Below are 22870 nucleotides of genomic sequence, written 5' to 3'. Positions count from 1 at the left end.
ACACATGTCCCCAAAACATACATGTCCCCAAATAATAAAAACACATGTCCCTAATAATAAAAACATGTCCCCCACATATGTCCCACTAAAATCACATGTCCCAATGATTATCTGCACACATATGTACGTGATCACCTGCACACATATGTACATGATCATTTGCGTACATATGTCCGTGATCACACAAACCAATTATTATACACTTAACGGAATTTTTTTTACCAAAAACATGTAGCAGAATACATTTTGGCTTAAATTTATGACAAAATTTGATTTTATTGGATTTCTTTTCAAATAGAAAAAAGAAAATATTGTTTTTTTCCCAAATTTCCGCTTTTTTTGCGCTTATATCGCAAAAAAAAAAACGGAGTCGTGAATAAATACCACCAAAATAAAGCTCTATTTGTGCGAACAAAATGATAACAATTTCATTTGAGTACAGTGTAGCATGACCACGCAATTGTCACTGAAAGTGCTAGAGCGCTGAAAGCTGAAAATTGGGCTGGGAAGGAAGGGGGTGAAAGTGCCCTGTATTGAAGTGGTTAAAGACCCAATGGACAAAAAAGCTGACTCCATCCTTAAAAAAGCTTGGGATGCTGCGTCAGTCAGTCTAAAACCAGCAATGGCAGCTACGGTGGTGGCCAGGAATCTGGAATGTTGGGTAGAGACGCTGAAGAGCCATATTGAGGCGGGGACACCCCGCAAGGATCTCTTAGAGTCCTTTCCACTGATCCTGAATGCAGTCAAATACATGGCGGATGCATCAGCAGAATCGGTTAAACTGGCCGCTAGGTCTTCGGCTCTTGTAAATTCAGCCAGGAGAGCAGTTTGGCTGAAAACATGGTCTGGGGACACTGCTTCTAAGGTCAAGCTGTGTGGTCTTCCCTTCTCGGGTGACTTGCTCTTTGGTCCCGATTTAGAGTCTGTGCTGGATAGAACAGCCGATAAAAAGAAGGCTTTTCCAGTTAAGAAAAAGCAGATTGCCAAAAAGAATTTTCGTGCTTTTCAGCAGTCCCATAAAAAAGACCAGGAGCGCAAGAGCAGATGGGGTTCACAGAAGGGCAAAGGCAAGGGTGGAGTCCTCTTTAGATCTCCCCCAGAGCAGTCCCCTAAGAGCAAGTGACAATATCTCCCCAGTGGGGGGGAGACTGTCAGCTTTTCGCGAACAATGGGACAGGCTGTCTCCAAATCTGTTCGTGAAGAGCGTTGTTGATCAGGGGTACAGGTTGGAGTTTTCAGAACTACCCCCGAGCAGGTTTTACGTGACAACATTGCCAAGGGATCAGGAGAAGGCCTCTGCAATGAAGCTTTTGTTACAGGAGCTGATACAGCAAGAGGTTCTGATTCAAGTCCCAGTAAATCAGCAGGGCGGGGGTTTTTACTCACATATTTTTCTGGTGAAAAAACCCTCAGGGAAGTACCGTCTAATCCTGAATCTGAAATTTCTGAACAGGTTCATTAGGTACAAACATTTCAGGATGGATACAATTTTCTCCATCACAAAGCTGTTGACCCCAGAATGCTTCATGGCATCCCTGGATCTGAGGGATGCCTACCTTCATATACCAATTCATCAGGCATCGCAGCAGTTCCTGCGCCTGGCATTGAAGGTGGGGAGTTCGGTATGGCACCTCCAATTCAGGGCTCTGCCGTTCGGACTCTCGTCCTCTCCCAGGGTCTTTACGAAGATTATGGCAGAGGCTTTGAAGCCCCTGAAATTGAAGGGGATTCCAGTCGTCCCTTACCTGGACGACCTTTTGTTTTTTGCAGACTCCAGGGAGCAGGTCCTAGTCAATCTCCAGAGGGCCCAGTCTCACCTCGAGGGCCTGGGATGGCTTCTAAATCTAGAGAAGTCAATCCTAACCCCCTCACAGGAAATTAAATTTCTGGGGTATACATTAAATTCGATTCTCCAGAAAGTTTTCCTGCCGTTGGAAAAACAGGAAAAGTTGCAGCTAGCTGTACAGTGGATACAGAGCAACCAGACAGTCTCAGTCAGGACGGCTATGGCAGTTCTGGGCCTGCTTACGGCAGCAATCCCGGCTGTTCAGTGGGCCAGGTTCCATTCCAGACCCCTTCAGAGGGAGGTTCTGTCAAGCTGGTCCCATCAGGATCCTTTGGAAAAACAGCTAAAAATTTCGTCAAGGACGAAAAGGGCTCTTTGGTGGTGGAGAGACCAGGCAAACCTCTCAAGGGGCCTGGTGTGGACCTTTCCTGTGGACAAGCGCCTTACTACAGACGCAAGTGCCTGGGGCTGGGGAGCCCATCTGGATGGTCAGACATCTCAGGGGGTCTGGTCCAAACAGGAAGCTCAAAGATCATCCAACTGGAGGGAGTTGAAGGCGATCTTTCTGGGTTTAGTGGCCTTTCAGCAGAATTTGAGAGGCCACCACGTCCAGGTGTTGTCAGACAACACGACAGCAGTTACCTACATTATGAAGCAAGGGGGAACCAGAAGCAGGAGCTTGATGGAGCTGGCCAATCTGTTGTTAGCCTGGGCAGAGCAGAACACAGCCTCACTATCGGCAGTGCATCTGAAGGGCTCTCAGAATTTGTTTGCGGACCTCCTAAGCAGGCGCAAATTGCTGGAGGCAGAATGGAGTCTGAATCAGGAAGTGTTCCTGATGATCTCCGAGGCCTGGGGGGTTCCACAGGTAGACCTTTTCGCCAGCCAGCAGAACTCAAAGGTGGACAGATTCTTTTCTCTTCACCGAGGAGATGCAGCAATAGGGTTGGGCGCATTTGCTCACCCCTGGCATTACCAGCTGTGCTACGCCTTTCCCCCCTTTCCTCTAATTCCACTAGTACTGAGGAAATTCAGGGAAGAAAGGACAGACTTAATACTAGTCACTCCTTTTTGGCCAAAAAGGCCCTGGTTCGCGGGTCTTCGAAACCTAGCCTCGAAGCCCCCATGGAGGTTACCACTCAGAAAAGATCTGTTATCCCAGGGGACAGTAAGTCATCCTGAGGTGGAACTCCTACAGCTAACCGCCTGGTTTCTGAGGAGGACCTATTAAAAGCCAAAGGTCTCTCAGATAAAGTAGTAAAGACCCTGCTGTCTAGTAGGAAGGCAGTTACACAGGCTATTTACATGAAGGTCTGGAAAAAGTTCAACTCCTGGTGCAGTTCTAGAGAACTCAAGGTCAAGAGCACGGTGTCCGTCTTGGAGTTTCTCCATGAAGGAATGGAGAAGGGTCTCGCAGCCAGTACCCTGAAGACTCAGGTGGCTGCCTTATCAGTTTTCTTTGAAAAGACTTTATCTAAAGAAACTTTAATTTCTAGATTTTTTAGGGCTCTTGCTCGAAATAGACCAGTAGCCCTTAAAGACTTTCCCAGTTGGGATTTGTCTACAGTTTTACAGGGTCTCTCGGGAGCACCGTTTGAACCCTTACAGGAAGCTTCTTTACAGAAGGTGGTTTTAAAAACAATCTTTTTGGTGGCCATCACCTCGGCCAGGAGAGTCAGCGAGCTCCAAGCTCTAGCTATTACAGAACCCTTCCTTAGAATTTATCAGGACAGGGTGGTACTGAGGACGGATCCAGCATTCCTACCGAAAGTATCCTCAACTTTCCATCGATCACAGGAAATAGTGTTACCTACATTCTCTGCAACCCCAGCAAATGCAGGAGAGGAAGTTTTTCACACATTGGATGTGAGAAGGTGTCTATTACCGTTTCTGAAAGTTACTAAAGATTTTAGAAAATCAAACGCCCTCTTTGTGATATTTTCTGGATCACGCAAGGGGGAGAAAGCTTCTAAAAGTACGCTGGGTAGGTGGCTTAAGTTGGCTATAACAGAAGCCTATAAAGAAAAAGGAGAAATACCTCCCTCAGGTATTGCTGCCCACTCTACTAGATCCACGGCAGTTTCCTGGGCTGAAAGGGCCGGTGCAACGCCTGAACAAATCTGCAAGGCTGCCACTTGGTCCAGTTATTCGACATTTCTCCGGCACTACCGGTTAGATCTACTGTCTGCAGCAGATCAGGCCTTCGGCAGGAAGGTACTGCAGGCAGTAGTCCCGCCCTAGGGTAAGTTTCTCGGTTATCCTCTCCGGGGTTGTCCTGAAAGGCGATTTGAGAAAGACTCAGTTAGACTTACCGGTGACGGTATTTCTAAGAGCCTTTCAGGACAACCGTTACTTCCCTCCCTAGGTTATGCTTAGTAAATGTATTAAGTTCTACCATGGTGTTGTGCTTTCTGTGCTTTGTTTTCCAGCATCGGAAGGCCACAATAACTGAAGCCATGGAGGAAGAGGAGGTGTTTTTAAAGTGGGCATGTGTTTCCTAATTACAAGGTGGAGCTACACTCTCTCCGGGGTTGTCCTGAAAGGCTCTTAGAAATACCGTCACCGGTAAGTCTAACTGAGTCTTTTTTTTTCCTAGGACCTGTCCCAAACCCAAAACGGGGAGTGTGAGGAAATCCCTAGTTGTCAACAGAACTAGTGTCCCCATTGTCAGATCCCCCCCCCCATATTCCTGTTTTGGTGACAACCCAAAAGTTCAGATTTACTTTCACTATTTTAATGACGACGAATGGAGGACAAATAGGGAGATTCACTCTAACGTGGATGCTGACAGCGGTAAAAAGCTGACGGGTTCTAATCCCGCTCCACTCTAAACCAAATAAAAGATAAGTTTTGACTTGTAGATTTTAAAATCATTGTTTGCTCTTTAGTGCCCAGAAGGGAGGCGATTCAAGAAATGATAAAATTAAACCAAGAAGCAAGCGTGCCTTTGCCGGGCTGAGAAGTGTGGCAGTGGTGTGTATACACCTACATGTATTTTAACTGTCTTTTTGGCTGTTGTCTGACGTGTAAATGGGATATTTCGTTGGGTATGTGTAATAAAAATTCCACATCTTTCATTTGTTAGGAACTCATTTTATATTGTGTTCTTCCCTTCACCACTTGGTCTCTTCTATTGCTGATTCTGTGTATTGGGACTTGTGTCCGTTTGTTTTTTTTATTATTAATTTGATAAAAGGTTATAAAGCAGGGGTGCTCAGCCTTTTGAAGAGCCAGGGCTACTTAAAAAAAAAAAAAAATTTAAAAAAATATCTCCCTGCAAATTAATGTCATAAAGTGCTAGCATGCATCTCATACTAGCACATTATAAAAGACTTACCTGAAAATGAAGCCTTCCAGAAGCACGCTGACAAGGGCTTCCATCTTCACCCGGTCTTCCTTTCTGGGGCTTTCTGCCCGTCCGACTCTGATGACATCACTCCCGCAGCACTGAGCTCTGCAGGCACAGCACGGGTATGCCGTCCCTTCAGAGCACATACGCCAGTGACGTCGCCGGCTGCATGCAGTGTGAATATCTCCTAAACTATGCAAGTTCAGGAGATATTCATTGTGCCTGCAGGTAAGCCTTATTATAGGCTTACTTGTAGGTACAAATTGAAAAAAAAAAATACTTTACTTTCACTTTAAGGTACAAAAACATTTAGACTTTAAACTGCAAAAACATAATAATTCATGCCTGCCAGACTACATGAGAAAAATTTAAGACAAAACAAAGTTGTTTACTGCATTCAGGCTGCTGATCTTTTTCCAGGGAAAGGGCACTGTACCCTGTATTCAGGTAACTGTTGGACTTTGAAAAAAAAAAAGTAAGTCCTCCAATTCAGAATAAGAAGCCAACGTGAGGGAAATTTAGTAAGACTGGAGAAGACAGGATCTGGAACAAATGTGCATGGAAAGCGATCAGATTTGAACTTGTATTATCTTAAAGTGGTACTAAACCCACCGGAGTTAAAAAAAACGTTCTTTATATGCAGTAAAGCATGCTTGTTATACTCATTGTGAGACCTAAGGGGTTAATCCTCTAAATTGTGTAAAAAGGCTGTTTGATATGGTTGTCTCTGATCCTCCCCTTTTTCCACAGTCCCTGATCCATCTCCTGATAGAAGAGCCTTGGGGGCACTCTGCACATGCTCTGTTTGGTATGTTTTTTTTTTTTTTGTTTTGTTTTTTTAGGGGGGGGGGGTGTATATGATTGGCACAGAGGGTCAGGGGTCCTGCAGACTCATAGGACAGTCAAAGTAGAATGAAAACTCCTACAAACTTTAACCAGACACCGATAGAAGTCAAAAGACTGCTATATACTGCTGATGAGAAAAGGCATTTAGCAGTTTATATTTACTACAATAATTGCATCTCCGTGTACTGTGGGGGACCAGATATAGTGAATGCAGGCTCCTGGGTTTAGTAACACTTTAACTGAAGCTAGAAGCTGATTAGTTACTATGCATAGATGTCAGATTCTCTTTTCTGCTCCGTCAGGTTGTGTTTTTTTTTTTTTTTTTTTTACACTGTGTGCAGAAGTTAAACCTTAACAAAAGGTTATAATTTAAATTCAACTTCCCTCTATTTTGTGTAAGTTTCTATCTGTTGATGAGGAAGCGTTTCATTCCGTATGAACCTGCAGTGCATGTGATGTCGAGCATAGTGGTTGGGATCCACAGCAGCAGGATGTTGTCTTTGTCCGTTTTAATTTTCTGCAACAGGTCTAGATTTTTTTTTTTTTTTTTTTAATTTCAAAAACCATATCCAAAAACATATGCACACATAAGTAAACAGATATTTTGTCTTCTTGTGAATAAATTGTCATTTGCCTGGAGCACAACACCACTCCACCCTCTCTATTTATAATTGTAATGTAATAAGGCTGCCAATTCAGTGCATCCGGAAAGTATTCACAGCGCTTCACTTTTTGTTATGTTACAGCCTTATTCCAGAATGAATTCAATTAATTATTTTCCTCAAAATTCTACAAACAATACCCCATAATGACAACGTGAAAAAAAGTTTGAAATTTTTTGCAAATTTATAAGAAATCCCATGTACACAAGTATTCAAAGCCTTTTGCTTAATACTTTGTTGAAGCACCTTTGGCACCAATTACAGCCTCAAGTCTTTTTGAGTATGATGCTACAAGCTTGGCACACCTATTTTTGGGCAGTTTCTCTCATTCTTCTTTGCAGGACCTCTCAAGCTCCATCAGGTTGGATGGGGAGCGTTGGTGCACAGCCATTTTCACATCTCTAGAGATAGTCAAGTCGGGTTCAAGTCTGAGCTCTGGCTGGGCCACTCAAGGACATTCATAGAGTTGTCCCGTAGCCACTCCTTTGTTATTTTGGCTGTGTGCTTAGGGTTGTTGTCCTGTTGAAATATGAACCTTCGCCCCAGTCTGAGGTCCATAGTGCTCTGGAGCAGGTTCTCATCAAGGATGTCTCTGTACATTGCTGCATTCATCTTTCCCTCGATCCAGACTAGTCTCCCAGTTCCTGACGCTGAAAAAAAAAAAAAATCCCCACAGCATGATGCTGCCACCACCATGCTTCACTGTAGGGATGGTATTGGTCAGGTGATGAGCGGTGCCTGGTTTCCTCCAGACATGACACTTGCCATTCAGGCCAAAGAGTTCAATCTTTGTTTCATCAGACCAGAGAATTTTGTTTCTCATGGGCAGAGTCCTTCAGATGCCGTTTGGCAAAACTCCGGGCAGGCTGTCATGTGCCTCTTACTGAGGAGATTGGTGGAGTGCTGCAGAGATGATTTTTCTTCTATAAGATTCTCCTCCCTCCACCAAGAAACGCTGGAGCTCTGTCAGAGTGGCCAGCGGGTTCTTGCTCACCTCCCTAAGGTCCTTCTCCCCCGATCACTCAGTTTGGCCGGGCGGCCCATTCTAGGAAGAGTCCTGGCGGTTCCAATCTTCTTCCACTAACGGATGGAGGCCACTGTGCTTATTGAGCCTTCAATGCTGCAGAAATGTTTCTGTGCCATTTGCCAGATCTGTGCCTTGATACAATCCTGTTTCGGAGGTCTACAGACAATCCCTTGATCTTCATGGCTTGGTTTGTGCTCTGACATGCACCGTTAACTGTGGGACCTTATATAGACAGGTGTGTGACTTTCCAAATCATGTCCATCAACTGATATTACCCCAGGTGGACTCCAATCAAGTTGTAAAAACATCTCAATGATTATCAGTGGAAACAGGAGGCACCTGAGCTCAATTCTGAGTGTTATAGCAAAGACTGTGATACTTACTGTATGTACATGTGATTTTTTTTTTTTTCTTTTTCTAAAGTTGCAAACAAACTTCTTTCACAATGACATTATGGGGTATTGTTTATGGAATTTTGGAGGAAAACAATGAATTTAATCCATTTTGGAACAAAGGCTGTAACAAAACAAAAAAAGTGAAGAGCTGTGAATTATTTCCAGATGCACTGTAAATATGGTGCTAAGTGCTGCAGCAAGGGGTAAAATATCCTGTGCTGACCTCACATAGAAGATTCACTCTAAGACATGTTGGTGGGTTAATTGGCTCCTGCCTAAATTGTCCCCAATATTTGTATGTATGAATGTGAGTTGGGGACCTTAGATTGCAAGCTCCATGACTGATGTGAATAAATAATATAGGTGTAATATCTGCATAAATTGATGGCGTTATACAAGTAACTGTAATGATAAAATAAACCACTCTGCCTGGGTTCACACAGGCGCGATGGGTAAACCGCATCCCTGTTCAAATTGCATACGATTCTTTGCAGTGAAATTTGCATCCATTCATTTGGTATGTACGCAAATCGCACTGCAAAGTATTGGTTTTGGTATCGGGGGGCATTTTCACGAATACTCATGTAAATACTCTATCGGTGCATCCCTAATTTTAACCCTTGCTGCAGCACTAGCAGTTGAAAAAAAAAAAAGTGAGAAAAGCCCATATTTATATCTGTAATAATTACAGTAATAATTAGCGAAAGTTCAACTGGACTTTGAAATATAACAGAGACAAGGGAGAGGCTTCTCACCAATGGGGAGACACATTGATTGGCACAACAGGTTACCTTTTTGCCCGGTCATGTGATTTGTACACACGAGCTCTGCATAAGCTGCCAATAGTAAACACTAATGTGGCACCACACTACTGGTGCTCCTATCATCACTGCGCACTACACATACTTCAACCGCAAATTCAACATACCACCTAAGGCAACACTGGAAGCGCACCTTTAATTTTCTCCTTATATTTACTATAAACATCGCACAAACCGGCCATAGCTATTCTTCTGTCACAAACATAAGGAACTTTCACTCTGCCGATCATAACACTGTCATTATCTTAAGTGTCCCCCGGCGCACAGAGTTGGTGGCCTTATCCCCGCAGGCTGAACAAAAAGCAAAGCAAGAGAAGAGTCAATCGTCCCCTTTGCAGATGCTCGGGAAAAAACGTCCGGCATAATTTGCAGAATTGTTTTTTTTGGGAAGGGGGTTGGGAAGGGCTTGTTGATAGCTCTGCTTCCTCACTGAATGTACAGTATCAAATCTGAAGAGATTATGTCACATGCATTCCGCAGCTCTGTCTATAAAAATGGTGGTGAATTAAAACCAAATGATCTCTCACGTCCTTGGAAAAACAAAAAAACAAAAACATGTTTCCAAATTATAAAGGAATGTGTGCTTCAGTTTATTACGTTTGTTCTGCGTCTTTTTTTTTTCATTTGGTTTATTTTTTGAATAATGCATTTGCGCCATGAGAGAATGACGGCAGCGCCGGATGAAATCTGTGGTGGTTGCAGTACAATCCTATTGGGCTGCTCAGATGTCTTTATTTGTTCGTCGTCTCTTCGGGTCCCCACGTCTCCAGCGGTTTTGTGCTTGTCCTTCCTGAAGAGCAGCTCCGGTGCGTGCGGGGGCAGTCTTGGATGCAGAAGTTTACTGTAACACCAGGCCCACCTGCAATGAGACAAGTGTCATATAATCTGACCATTTAGAATAAGATCTCATTCACACGGCAAAGATCTTCCTGTGGCTTCCTGCAGCTGGATGTGGACAGTTGTGGCCGCTGAGCCTTTACATGAGCAGTGACAGGCTGACAGCGGCTGCAGCTTTCAGCCAGCGTTCAGATGTAATTATGAAGCCTACAGTTACATAGTTAGTCAGGTTGAAAAAAATACACAAATCCATCCAGTTCAACCACAAAAAAAAATAAAAATAATAATATACAATCCCATATACCCAATTCTATACCCACAGTTGATCCAGAGGAAGGCAAAAAACCCCAGCAGAGCATGATCCAATTTGCTAAAGCAGGGGAAATAATTCCTTCCTGATCCCCCGAGAGGCAATTGGATTTTCCCCGGATCAACTTTACCTATAAATGTTAGTATCCACTTATATTATGTACACTTAGGAAATAATCCAGGCCTTTCTTAAAGCAATCCACTGAGCTGGCCAGAACCACCACTGCAGGAAGTCCATTCCACATTTTCACAGCCCTTACTGTGAAGAAACCTTTCCGTATTTGGAGATGAAATCTCTTTTCCTCTAGACCAGGGGTGCTCAACCTGTGGCTCTCCAGCTGTTGCGGAACTACAAGTCCCAGGAGGCATAGCAAGACTCCGACAGCCACAAGCATGACACCCAGAGGCAGAGGCATGATGGGACTTGTAGTTTTGCAACAGCTGGAGAGCCACAGGTTGAGCACCTCTGCTCTAGACGTAAAGAGTGCCCCCTTGTCCTCTGTGTTGACTGTAAAGTGAATAACTCAACACCAAGTTCACTATATGGACTCCTTATATATTTGTACATGTTGATCATATCCCCCCTTAGTGATAAATTGCGACTTCTTTCTTCCAGGAGCGATCATCTGTCCCCAATCGCAAGTAATCTATCAATTTATGATCACATCCAGGGACTCAGTCAGCTTGTCACTGCTTTGTGGAGGCTCAGCGGCTGCAACTGTCCGTATCCACCTGTACATACAGCCGCAGGAATCTGCTGGCTTCTTGCATATGGCCTAAGGGATTGTTAAAGAGTGTCTGACATCCTAAGATGATTAAAATATGTCAGTTTTGAAGGTTAATGCAGATTTGTAGGGACAAAAATGTATTTCTGTTTTGCCAGTCCTTAAATCTGAGAGAGCAATTTCAGTAGAGGAGAGAAGCCTGTACAACTAACAAGACTGAAGGGAAGGCTGGGGTTCAGCTTTCTACCACACAGCACATGTGCACTCTAACTACTGTCATATCTCTCCATGTAAAAAATCAGTTTTTTTTTTGCTAGAAAATCACTTAGAACATATTTATATTTTTATATATATATATATATATATATATATATTTTTTTTTTAAGCAGAGGCCCTAGAGAATAAATTGGAAGGCTGTGCAATTTAGAGGATGGGTCCTAGAAATTTACAAGAAAACCAAAGTCTGCCCTAGAAAGTTAGGATATGGTCCAGCAAAATAAAAAAAAAAAAAATTAAAAAAAAAAAACAGATAGAGGCGCCTTCTAAGTGTAGAATGAACATAATTTATTAGACAAAAGGTATAAACAATTCACACTTAGGGAAGTAAAATCAGGCACGCCAGGTAGTCCTGCAGAGGTGAGGAAACTGTCCGCCGGCTCTGTGTAGATGGGACCAGATGGACAGCTGCGATGGACGAGCAACGTCACCGGACATGACCGCAACACGTTTCCAAGCGGGCCCACTGACGATGACAAGGACAGGCGCGATCCTTTCTCAAGCTATGGGTGCAAGGGTGTGGATGCCTTATATAGGGCGCTATTTAGTGGGAGAACATGGGAATGGCTGGAGATAGTAAAGTCACTTTTGTTATAATATCGCTAACGGGGCGCGATTTGGACCAGTGTTGGCTATTTCGAACACTGCCCAGACCAGCATGCATGGGGACTCACCTCTGCAGGACTACCTGATGTGCCCAATTTTACTTACGTAAATGAGAGTGGTTTATACCGTTGTCTAATAAAGATTATACAGTCTACACTTAGAAGGTGCCCATATCTCTGTTTTTTTTCTACATGTTCCTGGAGTGTGCTTCTACTTTCCTCAAGAGGCTTGCCCTGAGCTCTGGACTGTTCATCATCACTGCAGGATATAATCATCCGTTTAACCCCAATACATGACCTTTCTCATCTGCCCACTGCCTTCTTACTCCCACCTATGGACTTCTGGTTCTCAGCATTGGTAATTACAATTCTGTACCATTACCACCTCTTTTGTGTTCTTTGGTCCAGCAAAGCCTGCTCACCTTTTCAGATTCCATAGCTGGGCATCTCCAGTTGAACAGGTAATATTGCAAGTTGCCATCCCCTATGCCAAACTTCAGCTTTTCCAAGAAAGTTTTGTTTTCCATCAGATCCAGAGCATTAAACACGTCAAATCCTTTCTGCAGAACACCGGAAGAGAATTTGTTTAAATCTGCTTACATATTGCCTTCTCCTACTTCCTTCTTTTGAAACACCCTAAAATTACATTTTTAAATAAAACTGTTGTGTTTTCATTACAGACCTTATTTTAGATTAAGGAATCTCTGTGCATCTCTATGCAATGCAGGCAAATCATGGCACCCTGCCTTGGTTCTCTACTCAAAAGCACCCTTGGAAACTGTTATGCAAATATCAAAATACATAATTTGGTAAAACTGGAGGAGTGGATCCCGTGCTGCCAATTGTCATTTTAAATCACTGCAGTAGGCACCGCTATTACAGCGATTCCAACGGCAAGCAGCTGCACCTCTGCTTACTGAACACAAGAGGTCACTCACATGGCATAGGCATCATTCAGAGAACACTTTCCATCTTCTCAGTAAATGCAAAGTGTTCTCTGATTGCACAAGGTGCAAGACTGTATCACCACCGCCCCACCTCTTCACCTTGCGCAATTAGAATATGCTTTGCATTCATTTAGAAAATGCAAAATGTTCCCTGAATGGCACCAGCGCTGAGCGATCATCCTCCAGAGTTCACAATGCAGCAGAACAGCCATTCGGCATGGGGCCCGGAAGCTAATGGAGAGTAGTGGTGTTTACTACAGAGATTTACAGTGAAATCCCACAGGTATGGCACATACGTACTTAACCCCTTTGTGCCCAAGACCCCTTTCACACTGGGGCCACGGCCGTGTTAGCGCTAAAGCACCGTTCATTTTAGCAGAGTGTTATTAAGCGGTGCTTTTCAGACTCTAGCGGGGTGCATTTAACCCCAAAAAAGGGGTTAAAAACTCCAGTTTTGAGGCGCTTTCAAATCGTTTGAGGCACTTTGGAAGAGCTGCCCATTCATTCCAATGGGCAGGGATGTTTTGGGAGCGCTGTATACAACCTGCCCCAAAGATGCTGCTTGCAGGACTTTTCATAATGTCCCGCAAACGCACCACCCCAGTGTGAAAAGTCACACTGCAATAAATAGATGGTTTTCAGTCATTTGGCAGAAGCTATTTCCAGCGCTAAAGCACCCGAAAACTGCCCCAGTGTGAAAAGGGCTCTAATGGGTAAAAAAAAAAAAAGAAATGCCGAAGCCCAATTTTGCAACTTTGACATGTGTTAGCAAAACCGTACATATCACAAATACTTTGTGTGTACAGGTGGATTACACTGTTTTTTCGGGACAAATTGGGCTTTCATTTGGTAGTAAATAGTTATGGATATCTCCCGATTTTTATTATTATCAAAGGAAAACTGCCCCAAAATAGTGAAAAAAATATTTCTTTAAAACGTAGCTGTATATTTCTTTTTACTACCATAACCTACCTCCAAAGAACAACCTAAAACAAATTCTCCTACTACTGAGGATCACAACAATACCAAATCTGTGCATGTAATTTGTACCGCAGCACAGCCCAGAAGCAATAGTGCGCATTTTGCTTTTCTTTTTGTCCTAGCTAAAAAAAAAAAAAAATAAAAAAAAAAAAAAAAAACGCACTGAACACTGATGCTAAATTTAAAAAAAAAAAAACCTGTCCAATATACAGACCCTTACTTGACCCAAACACTAACCCTAACCTAGATAAAACCTTGATTTAGGTATTTTGCTTTATTTATTTTAATTTTTTTTTTACAAACTTTTTCTTTCTTTCTGCACGTAACGAGAAAAAAAAAAAAAAAAAAAAAACAACAGGGATGGGCTTCACAGATACTGATTCCGGGTCCCGATCGTTAGTACAGGGCCCAGAGCTCTCAGTGAGACTCCAGTGCCTGTACTCAGCACAAAGGGAGAAACACATATGTGACCCCACATAAAAAAAAAAGCCCAGTGCAATGAGGCCACATGTGTGTTAGGTCGGTGTTAAGGGGTTAAATTGCGTCAAGCTGGACTGATGTAACTATGTTAAATTGGCCATACATGGCATTCTTCCTTAAAGATGAATTGCAGTCTGCTCACATCATTTGTAATAAAAACATCTTTGCGATTCTGAAGCTTCCCTTCAACCACTTTGCATATTTTATATATACTGTGATTCTGTACTTGCCAGATATGCTGCACAAATCTCCCTCCACTAAGTCTGGCTGCATCCATTTCAAGTGTGGGCAGCTGAAGCTGCTGCCTGTTCACTTCCTGGATTTACACAGACACACACCTCCAGCACTGCAGCCCTTCTGCTCTCATTGGCCCTCCTACGACTCATCCCCCCCTCCCTTCCTGGCAAACTCTAATGAGAGAGCTGTGCATGATGTCATAAGCCTAGGCTAATGACAAGACAAAAAAACAGGAAGTGGGCCATATAAGGCATTTACTGGCAGAAAAAAAAAATATCCAAAGTTAAAACAAGTATGTGTTTTATTTGCTTCGCAAGCTCACAGGGACGGCAGGCGCTTTAAAATTATTATTTTTATTTATTTTAAAATGAATAAATAGTATTTTTTTTATTTGATCACTTTTATTGCTGTCACAAGGAATGTAAACATCCCTTGTGACAGTAATAGGTGGTGACAGGTACTCTTTATGGAGGGATCGGGGGTCTAAAAGACCTCCCACCCCTCCTTTACACTTCAATGTATTCAGATCGCTGAAAACGGCGATTCTGAATACTGTATATTTTTTAAAAACTGGCGCCACTGGCAGCCGAGTAAACGGGAAGTGACATCATGACGTCACTTCCGTGTTTACTATTAGGAGACTGGAACGAAGCCGATTATGGCTTCATTCCAGTTCCTCCGCAGCAGCCGGGGGCATCGGAGCGTGAATTGGTGCTCCCGATTGAGCGGGAGCACCGGTAACAGCGCCGGGAGGGGGCTTTTAGCTACTTCGGTTGTTATGGCTGGATAGCCAATCGCCCGCTGTAAAAAACGGTACCGGGATGATGCCTGCAGGTGCGGGCATCATTCCGGTATACCCCCGGAAGCCGAGTACGCACATCTGTGTACGCTCGGCGGGAAGGGGTTAATAGATGGAAAAATGAAAAAACGACCACTTTAAATCCACTATATGGCCAAAGGTTTTTGGACACCTGAACATCACCTTCAGGTACTGATGTTGGAAGAATTGACTCACTTCGTAAAACCGATTATTTAAGGCTCGGTTCACACAGGACGCGGCACGACTTGCAGCGCCGCGACCTGCCGCGACCTCAGCGGCGACTTGCAAAACGACTTCTGTATAGAAGTCAATGCAAGTCGCCCGAAGTCACCGCAAAAGTAGTACAGGAACCTTTTTTCTAAGTCGGAGCGACTCGAGTCGCTCCTATTAGAACGGTTCCGTAGTAAAGAACGGGGGCGACTTGTCAGGCGGCGAAGTCGCCTGGACAAGTCGCCCCTGTGTGAACCGAGCCTAACTGTATAAAGTTTGTTTATTGTAAAATTATTATGAAAATAAATAAAGATTATGTAAATTAAAAAAATAATTGACTCGCTTCTCAAAATAAATACCCGACTTCACCCCAAGCATGTTCTAATAGGAATGAGGTGTGGGTTCTGTGCAGATCTACCATTGCCTGTGTACCCGGGTTTTGCTGCAATGTGAGGATTGTGGATGTGATGATTACGTTTTGGTTCTTATGGGAGTCGCTTTGTTATTGCTGAACATCCTATACATGCCATGGTTATGGTTTTGTTGCCATGTGTACTTATATTTGACTGTAGAAATGGTATAACAAGGTTAATATATCACAGCACATGCCTGCATCCACCAGTTTGTATTCTATATGAACAGTCTAATAAGTGTTAGACAAAGATGTGTTGCCTCTCACAGTGAATACTAAGCACCCCGCTCATCCATGGGGTGATAATTACTTACTAATTTGGCGATAATGAGTGCATCGTTCATGAGGTCCAGCAGCGCAGTCTCTGTGTGGACATTGTAGAAGGAATAGGCTGCTTTTAGCGTTTTATGCAGCGGGTGATGCATCACTGTGGAGGGTAATGTGTAAAAACTCAGGAAGTCTGTTAATACACCATTTGAACTCTGGAGAGAAGACAAAGCAGAGGCGTCACACATACATACACAGGATTTACCACATTGCACTACACATTATAGTGGTTCTAAAGCTCAAACTTTTTCTCACCTTAATATATTCCCTGTATTAGTAGCTTCTTTTATTTTTTGTAAAACAACAAACATGTTATACTTACCTGATCTGTGCAATAGTTTTACACAGCGCAGCCCCGGTCCTCCTCTTTTCTCAGGTCCCCCATCGAAACTCCTGGCACCACCCACCTGCGGAGTGCCCCCATACCATGTGGGGGTGGAGCCAGGAGCATGTGTGCTCGTCCCCGAGCCCTGTTCTTTGTGTCCATAAAACAGAGCGAGGCTCGGGCCCGCCCTCTGTCACTGGCTCGGCTTGCATGCAGTATGCAGGTGTTCAGACGCATTCCCCCTAAATACCGCATTCAGTCCTGAAACTGTCAATTTACTATACTGTTCTGCGGTATTTACTGCAAACACTTGGTAGGTACGGCATCAATAGCCCTTAGGCCCCTTTCACACAACTGGACCGTTCATTTCATCAGTTTAGTCATGTTTTTTTTTCAAAGAAAAAATGGATGAAGTTTACATTCATTTTTTTTTACATCCAATAGCAATGGAAAAATGTAGCGTTTGTTTTTTTTAATGCAAAAGAAACTTTTATCTCTGGGAAATGGGAGTACCAAAAAAGAAAACAGAACAGTGCGTGTACATGTTACATACATAGGGTGAAAAAAATACATTATATATATATATATATATATATATATATATATATATATATATATATATATATATATATATATATATAGTATGATAGGCAGTAATACCAAATGATGTACTTGAAGTTGTGTCTGCATATATTATACATACTACATCACATTACATCAATTCTCTGGTGTGTCTTCAGGGTATTCGCCCATGATTGTTATGGGCAAACATGTTCAATCCACAAGAGAGTAGCAATGCCAAAACTATATACCTGCATTGCACTAGAGGTCCCCCCTCCCATACTATTAAGCTAGGTCAATCATCTTCTGTACCCATTGCTGTTGACGGCACTTCCAGCCAGCGATCCCAAATTTTGTGATATTTTGCTGGGCACCCCGTGTTTATAAATAACACTTTAGTAAGTTAGAGATTGGTTGACTGCGACAACCCACTCCCGAAATGTCGGTGTATTGGTTAGCATCCACTTCCTGGCTATCAGTAGTCTGGCTGCAAACGTTTCCTGTATAAATATATGGAGGGATTTATTCTGCTCACCATCAGGAAGGATTCCTAATAAGCACTGCTTGGGGCATAATGTTAATGGGGAGCCCATGTCATCATGAAGGAATTTGACCAGCAGCTCCCAGTATGACTGGACTGTCAGAAAAGACCAGAGTAAATGACAGGAGGAGCTATTCTCATCTTGGGCACCTGGGGTTCCATTGTGGGTTGTATCTCGCTATGCGGGCCGGGGTTAAGTATGAACAATGGAGTATGTATAAGTGGGTAAGTCTATCAGCCAGCCTGGGAGAAACCAGTTTGCCAACCACTAAGGCTTCAGTCCACTCGTCCTCTCCCAGCTCCCCCACGTCCATCTCCCCCTCAGCCTTTCGGAAAACTCCACGGCCGTGGGCAAGCTAAGAGCCTGATAGCAGACAGATGTTAACTTTTTGGGGTCCTCCCCAGTCAGCACATCCACCAATTGTATGGGTTGAAGATCAGGCACAGCCCCCGCCCCCCCCCCCCCAATTTGGGTCTGCAGTGTGTGGCGGAGCTGGAGGAAAAGAAAAAACATCGTATTGGGCAAGCCGAAAGTCATCCTAAGCGCCTGGAATGATTTAACTCCCGTGCTGTCCATTACCTGATGAAGGTATCGTACCCCCTAAGTGACCCAGAGGTCCGTGTCTGGAATGGTGAGCAGCTCAGGAAGACTACAATTGTCCCATAGTGGCGTGTGAGTATGCGTGGTGGGAACTCTCAATCTGCGTAGTGCCAGCGTCCAGATCTTGCAGTTGTGGTGTACCTGTCCCTCATGCCCCCCCAATTTGTGCAAATCACGTGGAAAGTTGGAAAGGGTGCGCAATTTTATGTATCCGTTTTCATCCTCCTTATCAAGATAGAAGAAGTGAGATAACTGGGATGCAATATAAAAAGGCAATGAAGCCCTGCCCAACTCCGCAGGCTTTTTTAGGACTTTCCAGGACACCTTGTAGCGGGAAGCGCCCCAGACAAAAGTTAAGTATTGACTCCATAATTTTAAAGATGCGCTGAGGCAATTAGACTGGGGAATGCCAGAAAATGTAAAGGAGCTTTGGTAGGAGAATCATTTTAAGCAAGTTTATACGGCCCATTACTCCGAGGGGGAGGCGTGCCCAGTTATGTGTTTTTCCTTTTATTAATGTATAAAGGGGTTCTATGTTTAATTTAGTATATTCACCTAGGAAGAGAGTAATTTGGATCCCCAAATATTTAATTTAGCTAGTCCTTATTAGCGGGAGACGCGCCTGATCCAGGTTTGGGGGCCCTACATCTAGGGGGAGAATCTACGACTTGTCCCAATTGATTCTGAGGCCTGCAAACTTTCCAAAACGTTCAATGAGACCCAGGGCTGCCGATAACAAGGGGCCTGCATCCTCTAGAAATGTTTGTTTATTTACATCAGTTTTTCGTCCAATCCGTTTTTTTTGTAACGTAAGAAAAATAGAGCTTTGATCCATTTTTTTTTTTGGAACGGATGTTGATGTAAGTGGATGATCATCCATTTACATCCATTTATCATTTGTCAAGGAATGGATGAAAACCAGACAAAATGGTCCGGATGTGTGCATGGGGCCTTAAACTCAATTCACAGAATGAAATAAATAATATTTAAATGCATGCGTTAATTAACCACTTCAATACCGGGCACCTTCCCCCATTCCTGCCCAGGCCAATTTTCAGCCTTCAGCGCTGTTGCTTTTTGAATGACATTTGCACGGTCATGCAACGCTGTACCCAAAAATTACATTTTGTAATTTTTTTCCCTCACAAATAGAACTTTGTTTTGGTGGTATTTGATCACTATTGGGTTTTTATTTTTTGCACTACAAATAAAAAAAGACCGAAAATGTTGAAAAAAAAAAATTTTGTTGTTTCCGTTACTGTACTTATTTACAAAGTTTTGTATTTATCGGAGTAGAACGCGCACTTTTTTCCCCCCTAAAATCAGGGGAAAATCGTGGGTGCGTGTTATACGCCGATCTCCTGCTGATTGTGATGAGAGGAGCGAGCGGAGCAGAGATACACAAAGCAGAGTGTACTTCAGCTAGACTCGGCACCTCTCGCAGTCCCGCCCCTGACTGTGAGCAGAGCCGAGTCTAGCCGAAGTACACTCTGCTTTGTGTATGTTGGTGGCGATCACTCCTCTCCTCCGATCGGCGCCAATTTTAAACAAGGCTACAAGGACACTGGGGAGGCTACAATGACACAAGTCTGCATATGGACACTGGGAAGGCTGCAATGATGGACAAGGCTGCAGATGGACACTGATTACGCTGCATTTAAATTTACGTTTTTTTCCCTCAAACTTCCCTCTTAAACTTGGGGTGCGTGTTATACGCCGATAAATACGGTAAGTTTTCTCCTTCACTGATCGGCTGCACTGATGGGCACTGATGAAAACAAAAAAAGAATTTGTTTATTTGGCAGATAAATTAGCTCATGAAGCTGCTGCTTCCGCTTTCACTGTCCAGTCACAGGCAGGGGAGGGACAAAACCTGCAAATGTTGCTTCACTGCAGCATAAGAAATCACATCTCCTGTCAGAAATTCCTGCTGTTTGGCAGGGCTGTGTAAATCTCAGGACTGAATGGACAGAGATCAAAATCCTTCAGCAGGTAAAACAGCTTCATTTTATTTCATCTGTGTATTTTAGCGGTTTGCCTGGAGCTTTACATTATGTTCAGCTTTACATTTACTACTTTTTTCTAATGACCCCATAACTTTGACAGCTTACCTCTTAATATATTTGTATCTTAATAAAAGTCACAATTTAATACTCACCTCTACAACATAGGTATCTATAATATTATCCTGAGGGAGAAACCAGTGCAACACCTCTTCTTCATCCATCACAGGAGCCAGATTAAACTGACTTAAATAGTGATTCAATAAGTGCTGGACCATGGTGACATCTTTCCTCTCCATCGGCCGTAACCCGGCGGTCTTTGTTACCTGATGAGAAGGGAAAATAAAGAGGTGATAGGAGCAATGCAATCAGCTGGATAGAACACAGGAATTCCAGTATGAGCTCTGGAGGATGTTCTAATTAGAGCAGCTTGCGGTAATAAATGGCTGGCGGTACTGTTGTCCGACTGAGGAAATCAGCTAAGAATCTATTGGCAAAGCTCTGTATTTACAATGACACTAGATACATAACCAGAGCCGGCGCTCTAGCATGCTGACCTCATAGGAACTATGACCAGACTAGACTTGCACAGCGTGGCTGTGTAAATACATTCTTTCTATGAGCTAGCGAGGAGATAAGGATTAAAGAGAAGAGCTAGCTAAATTGAATACACTGGTTTACAATCTTCTAATTTTCGGGGAGGAAAAAAAATGGCAGAGCGGCAGGAGATTTCCAGGCAAATAGGGAAACAAAAAAACAAAAACATTACTTTAAAAAGGAAAAGTCCAGCCTGAGCTTGTTAGGCTGGACTTCTCCTATGGGTCACAGAAGTGCAATTCGTTTTGCACTCCTGTGACCAGTTTTCAGCAGAGAGTGGGCCGAAATCCGCTCTCTGCTGACGTCACAGGAATTGGTCAAGGCACCGCATCATCGCGACAAAGTCTGGATCCACCAGGGGCCTTTACCATTACCCGTCTCAGCCAGCCTTAATTAATGTGCATTTAGCCGCTCTAGCTTTTTTCTGACTATTCAAAATCAATGGTTCCTTATTAGAGCCGTCTTAACCGATCCGACTTGTGGCATACGACTTGTGCTCTGAGGATCTTGAAGGGGGGCCCCCACGCCAAATTATTTTTTATCCCCACCCCCCCTCCCCAGATTCGTACCAGGCCCAGAGACCCCCTGCCCAAAAGCAGCCATTCCCCAATGTTGAGGGCATGTGGCCTGCCGGGCTGCATGTTTGGATAAAGGACTAGTATGGATTTTAGTGGGGAACCCATGCCATTTTTGATCCATTTTGGCATTTGATTCCCTTTCAAGATCCATACCAGACTCAAAGAGCCTGGCATGGATCTGGGGATGGGAGGGGAGAGGAGGGGGGAGGGGAGAGGAGGGGGGAGGGGAGAGGAGGGGGGAGGGGAGAATTGACCAGGGGTAAAATTGACTTTTTGGATAGAGAATGGGACACAGGATCTAAAGTAATTACCACAGATTATATGCAGCTTCCTTAAGGTGTTAGGACACTGGCTGCAGTGAAATCCTGCTGTATACCTCAGAAGATGAGAAAGTGAAATAGGAAGAGCTTTGCTGGGTAAATGTGCCATAATCTGCATAATCATGCTTGCAAGCTCATTGGGGTCCAAGATGTGCCATTTTTTCTAGCTGCGTTCACTTCTGCTTTAAACTGCATTTTTCCCAACAGAACAACTTTGAAATAAAAGGTACACTTAAAGTGGTTCTAAAAGGGGACGGTGAAAAACCTTCTGTATGCAGCGGCCCTGTCCAGGCCCTGTCCAGGCCCATCCACCCCCCCCCCCCCCCCCACACACACACACCTTACCTGAGCTCTCTCTGATCCAGCGATGTTAATGATAGCCTCGGCTGTCCCGGGACTCTGCCTACTCCTGTCAATCACAGCGAGTGGGGGGGGGGGGGGGGGGGCTCTATCTGTCTTATGGAGGCATAGAGCAGTGGCTCAGTAGCGAACATGCAGCAGTGCCCCCGAAGCAAGCATCTTTCTGAGGGGGGCGCTGTTACAGCGAGAGGAGCCAGGAACATCGGCAGGGGATCCGAAAAGAGGAGGATCGGAGGTGCTCTGTGCAAAACTCCTGCACAGAGCAAGTATGTATAACTTGTTCATTATTTAAAAAACAAAGAAAAAAAGACTTTAAAGACCTGAGGTAACATTAGACAGGTAGGAAAAGTGTTCAGAAATACAGAAATTATCCCGTATGCAGCACTAGGCCATGTAGTGACAGTAAATCTTGCAATATCAGACAATAATAAATCTTACATCAGGAAGTCTGTACAGCTTCATAGTCCTCTGTAACGTCATATTCCTGCTAAGGTGAGAAAACTTCACCTCTACCAGTTTTCTAGGGTTTAGGGAGCGGTGCCAGTACCTGAGAAAAGAGAACATTTGTTACTGGTGCTCAGTGTCTCAATCTTAAGGCTGTGAGCCTAAGCTAGCTTGTAATTCTCCTGCTTATACCTGGCATACTAGTACATGTAAGCTCCTCAATACCTGGAGACCCATAGGTTGTCCAAATTTGGGCAGCGCCATCCTATGTTCCAAATACCTCACTTCTCATCCCCACCCTGACTTTTGTACCCCACCATAGCTACTTTTATTGAGGATACCACTACTACAGAATATTCCCAGTGTCAGTCACATAATTAAACACCGAAGCATTGGTCCCATGACCTCGGGCAGAGGGCTCAGTATTTACGGTCGGAAAATCAGCCTTCAAAAGACTTCTTTAGCTGAGATTTCATGGCTCATAAGAA

At 43.8% G+C, this 22870-nt stretch overlaps 1 protein-coding gene across 1 annotated transcript in view; it reads right to left on the bottom strand.

Annotated features, from left to right (window-relative positions):
* Nucleotides 1–9003: 9003 nt before the first annotated feature.
* The window catches only part of NMT2 (N-myristoyltransferase 2), a gene marked incomplete in the record, with an annotated part of 72895 nt that continues 59028 nt past the window's right edge, over nt 9004–22870 (bottom strand). Inside the window, 5 exon segments of the mRNA XM_077490851.1 lie at nt 9004–9745; nt 12061–12198; nt 16040–16207; nt 20239–20409; nt 22377–22485. Coding sequence (XP_077346977.1) covers nt 9725–9745; nt 12061–12198; nt 16040–16207; nt 20239–20409; nt 22377–22485 — 607 coding nt within the window.

This window comes from Lithobates pipiens, unplaced genomic scaffold, assembly GCF_037356315.1.
Source record: "Lithobates pipiens isolate NorthernLeopardFrog02 unplaced genomic scaffold, aLitPip1_a1.2 Scaffold_19, whole genome shotgun sequence".
Lineage (NCBI taxonomy): Eukaryota > Metazoa > Chordata > Amphibia > Anura > Ranidae > Lithobates > Lithobates pipiens.
The sequence above is the reverse complement of the archived record's forward strand: the minus strand, read 5'-3'. Positions and strand labels throughout refer to the sequence as shown.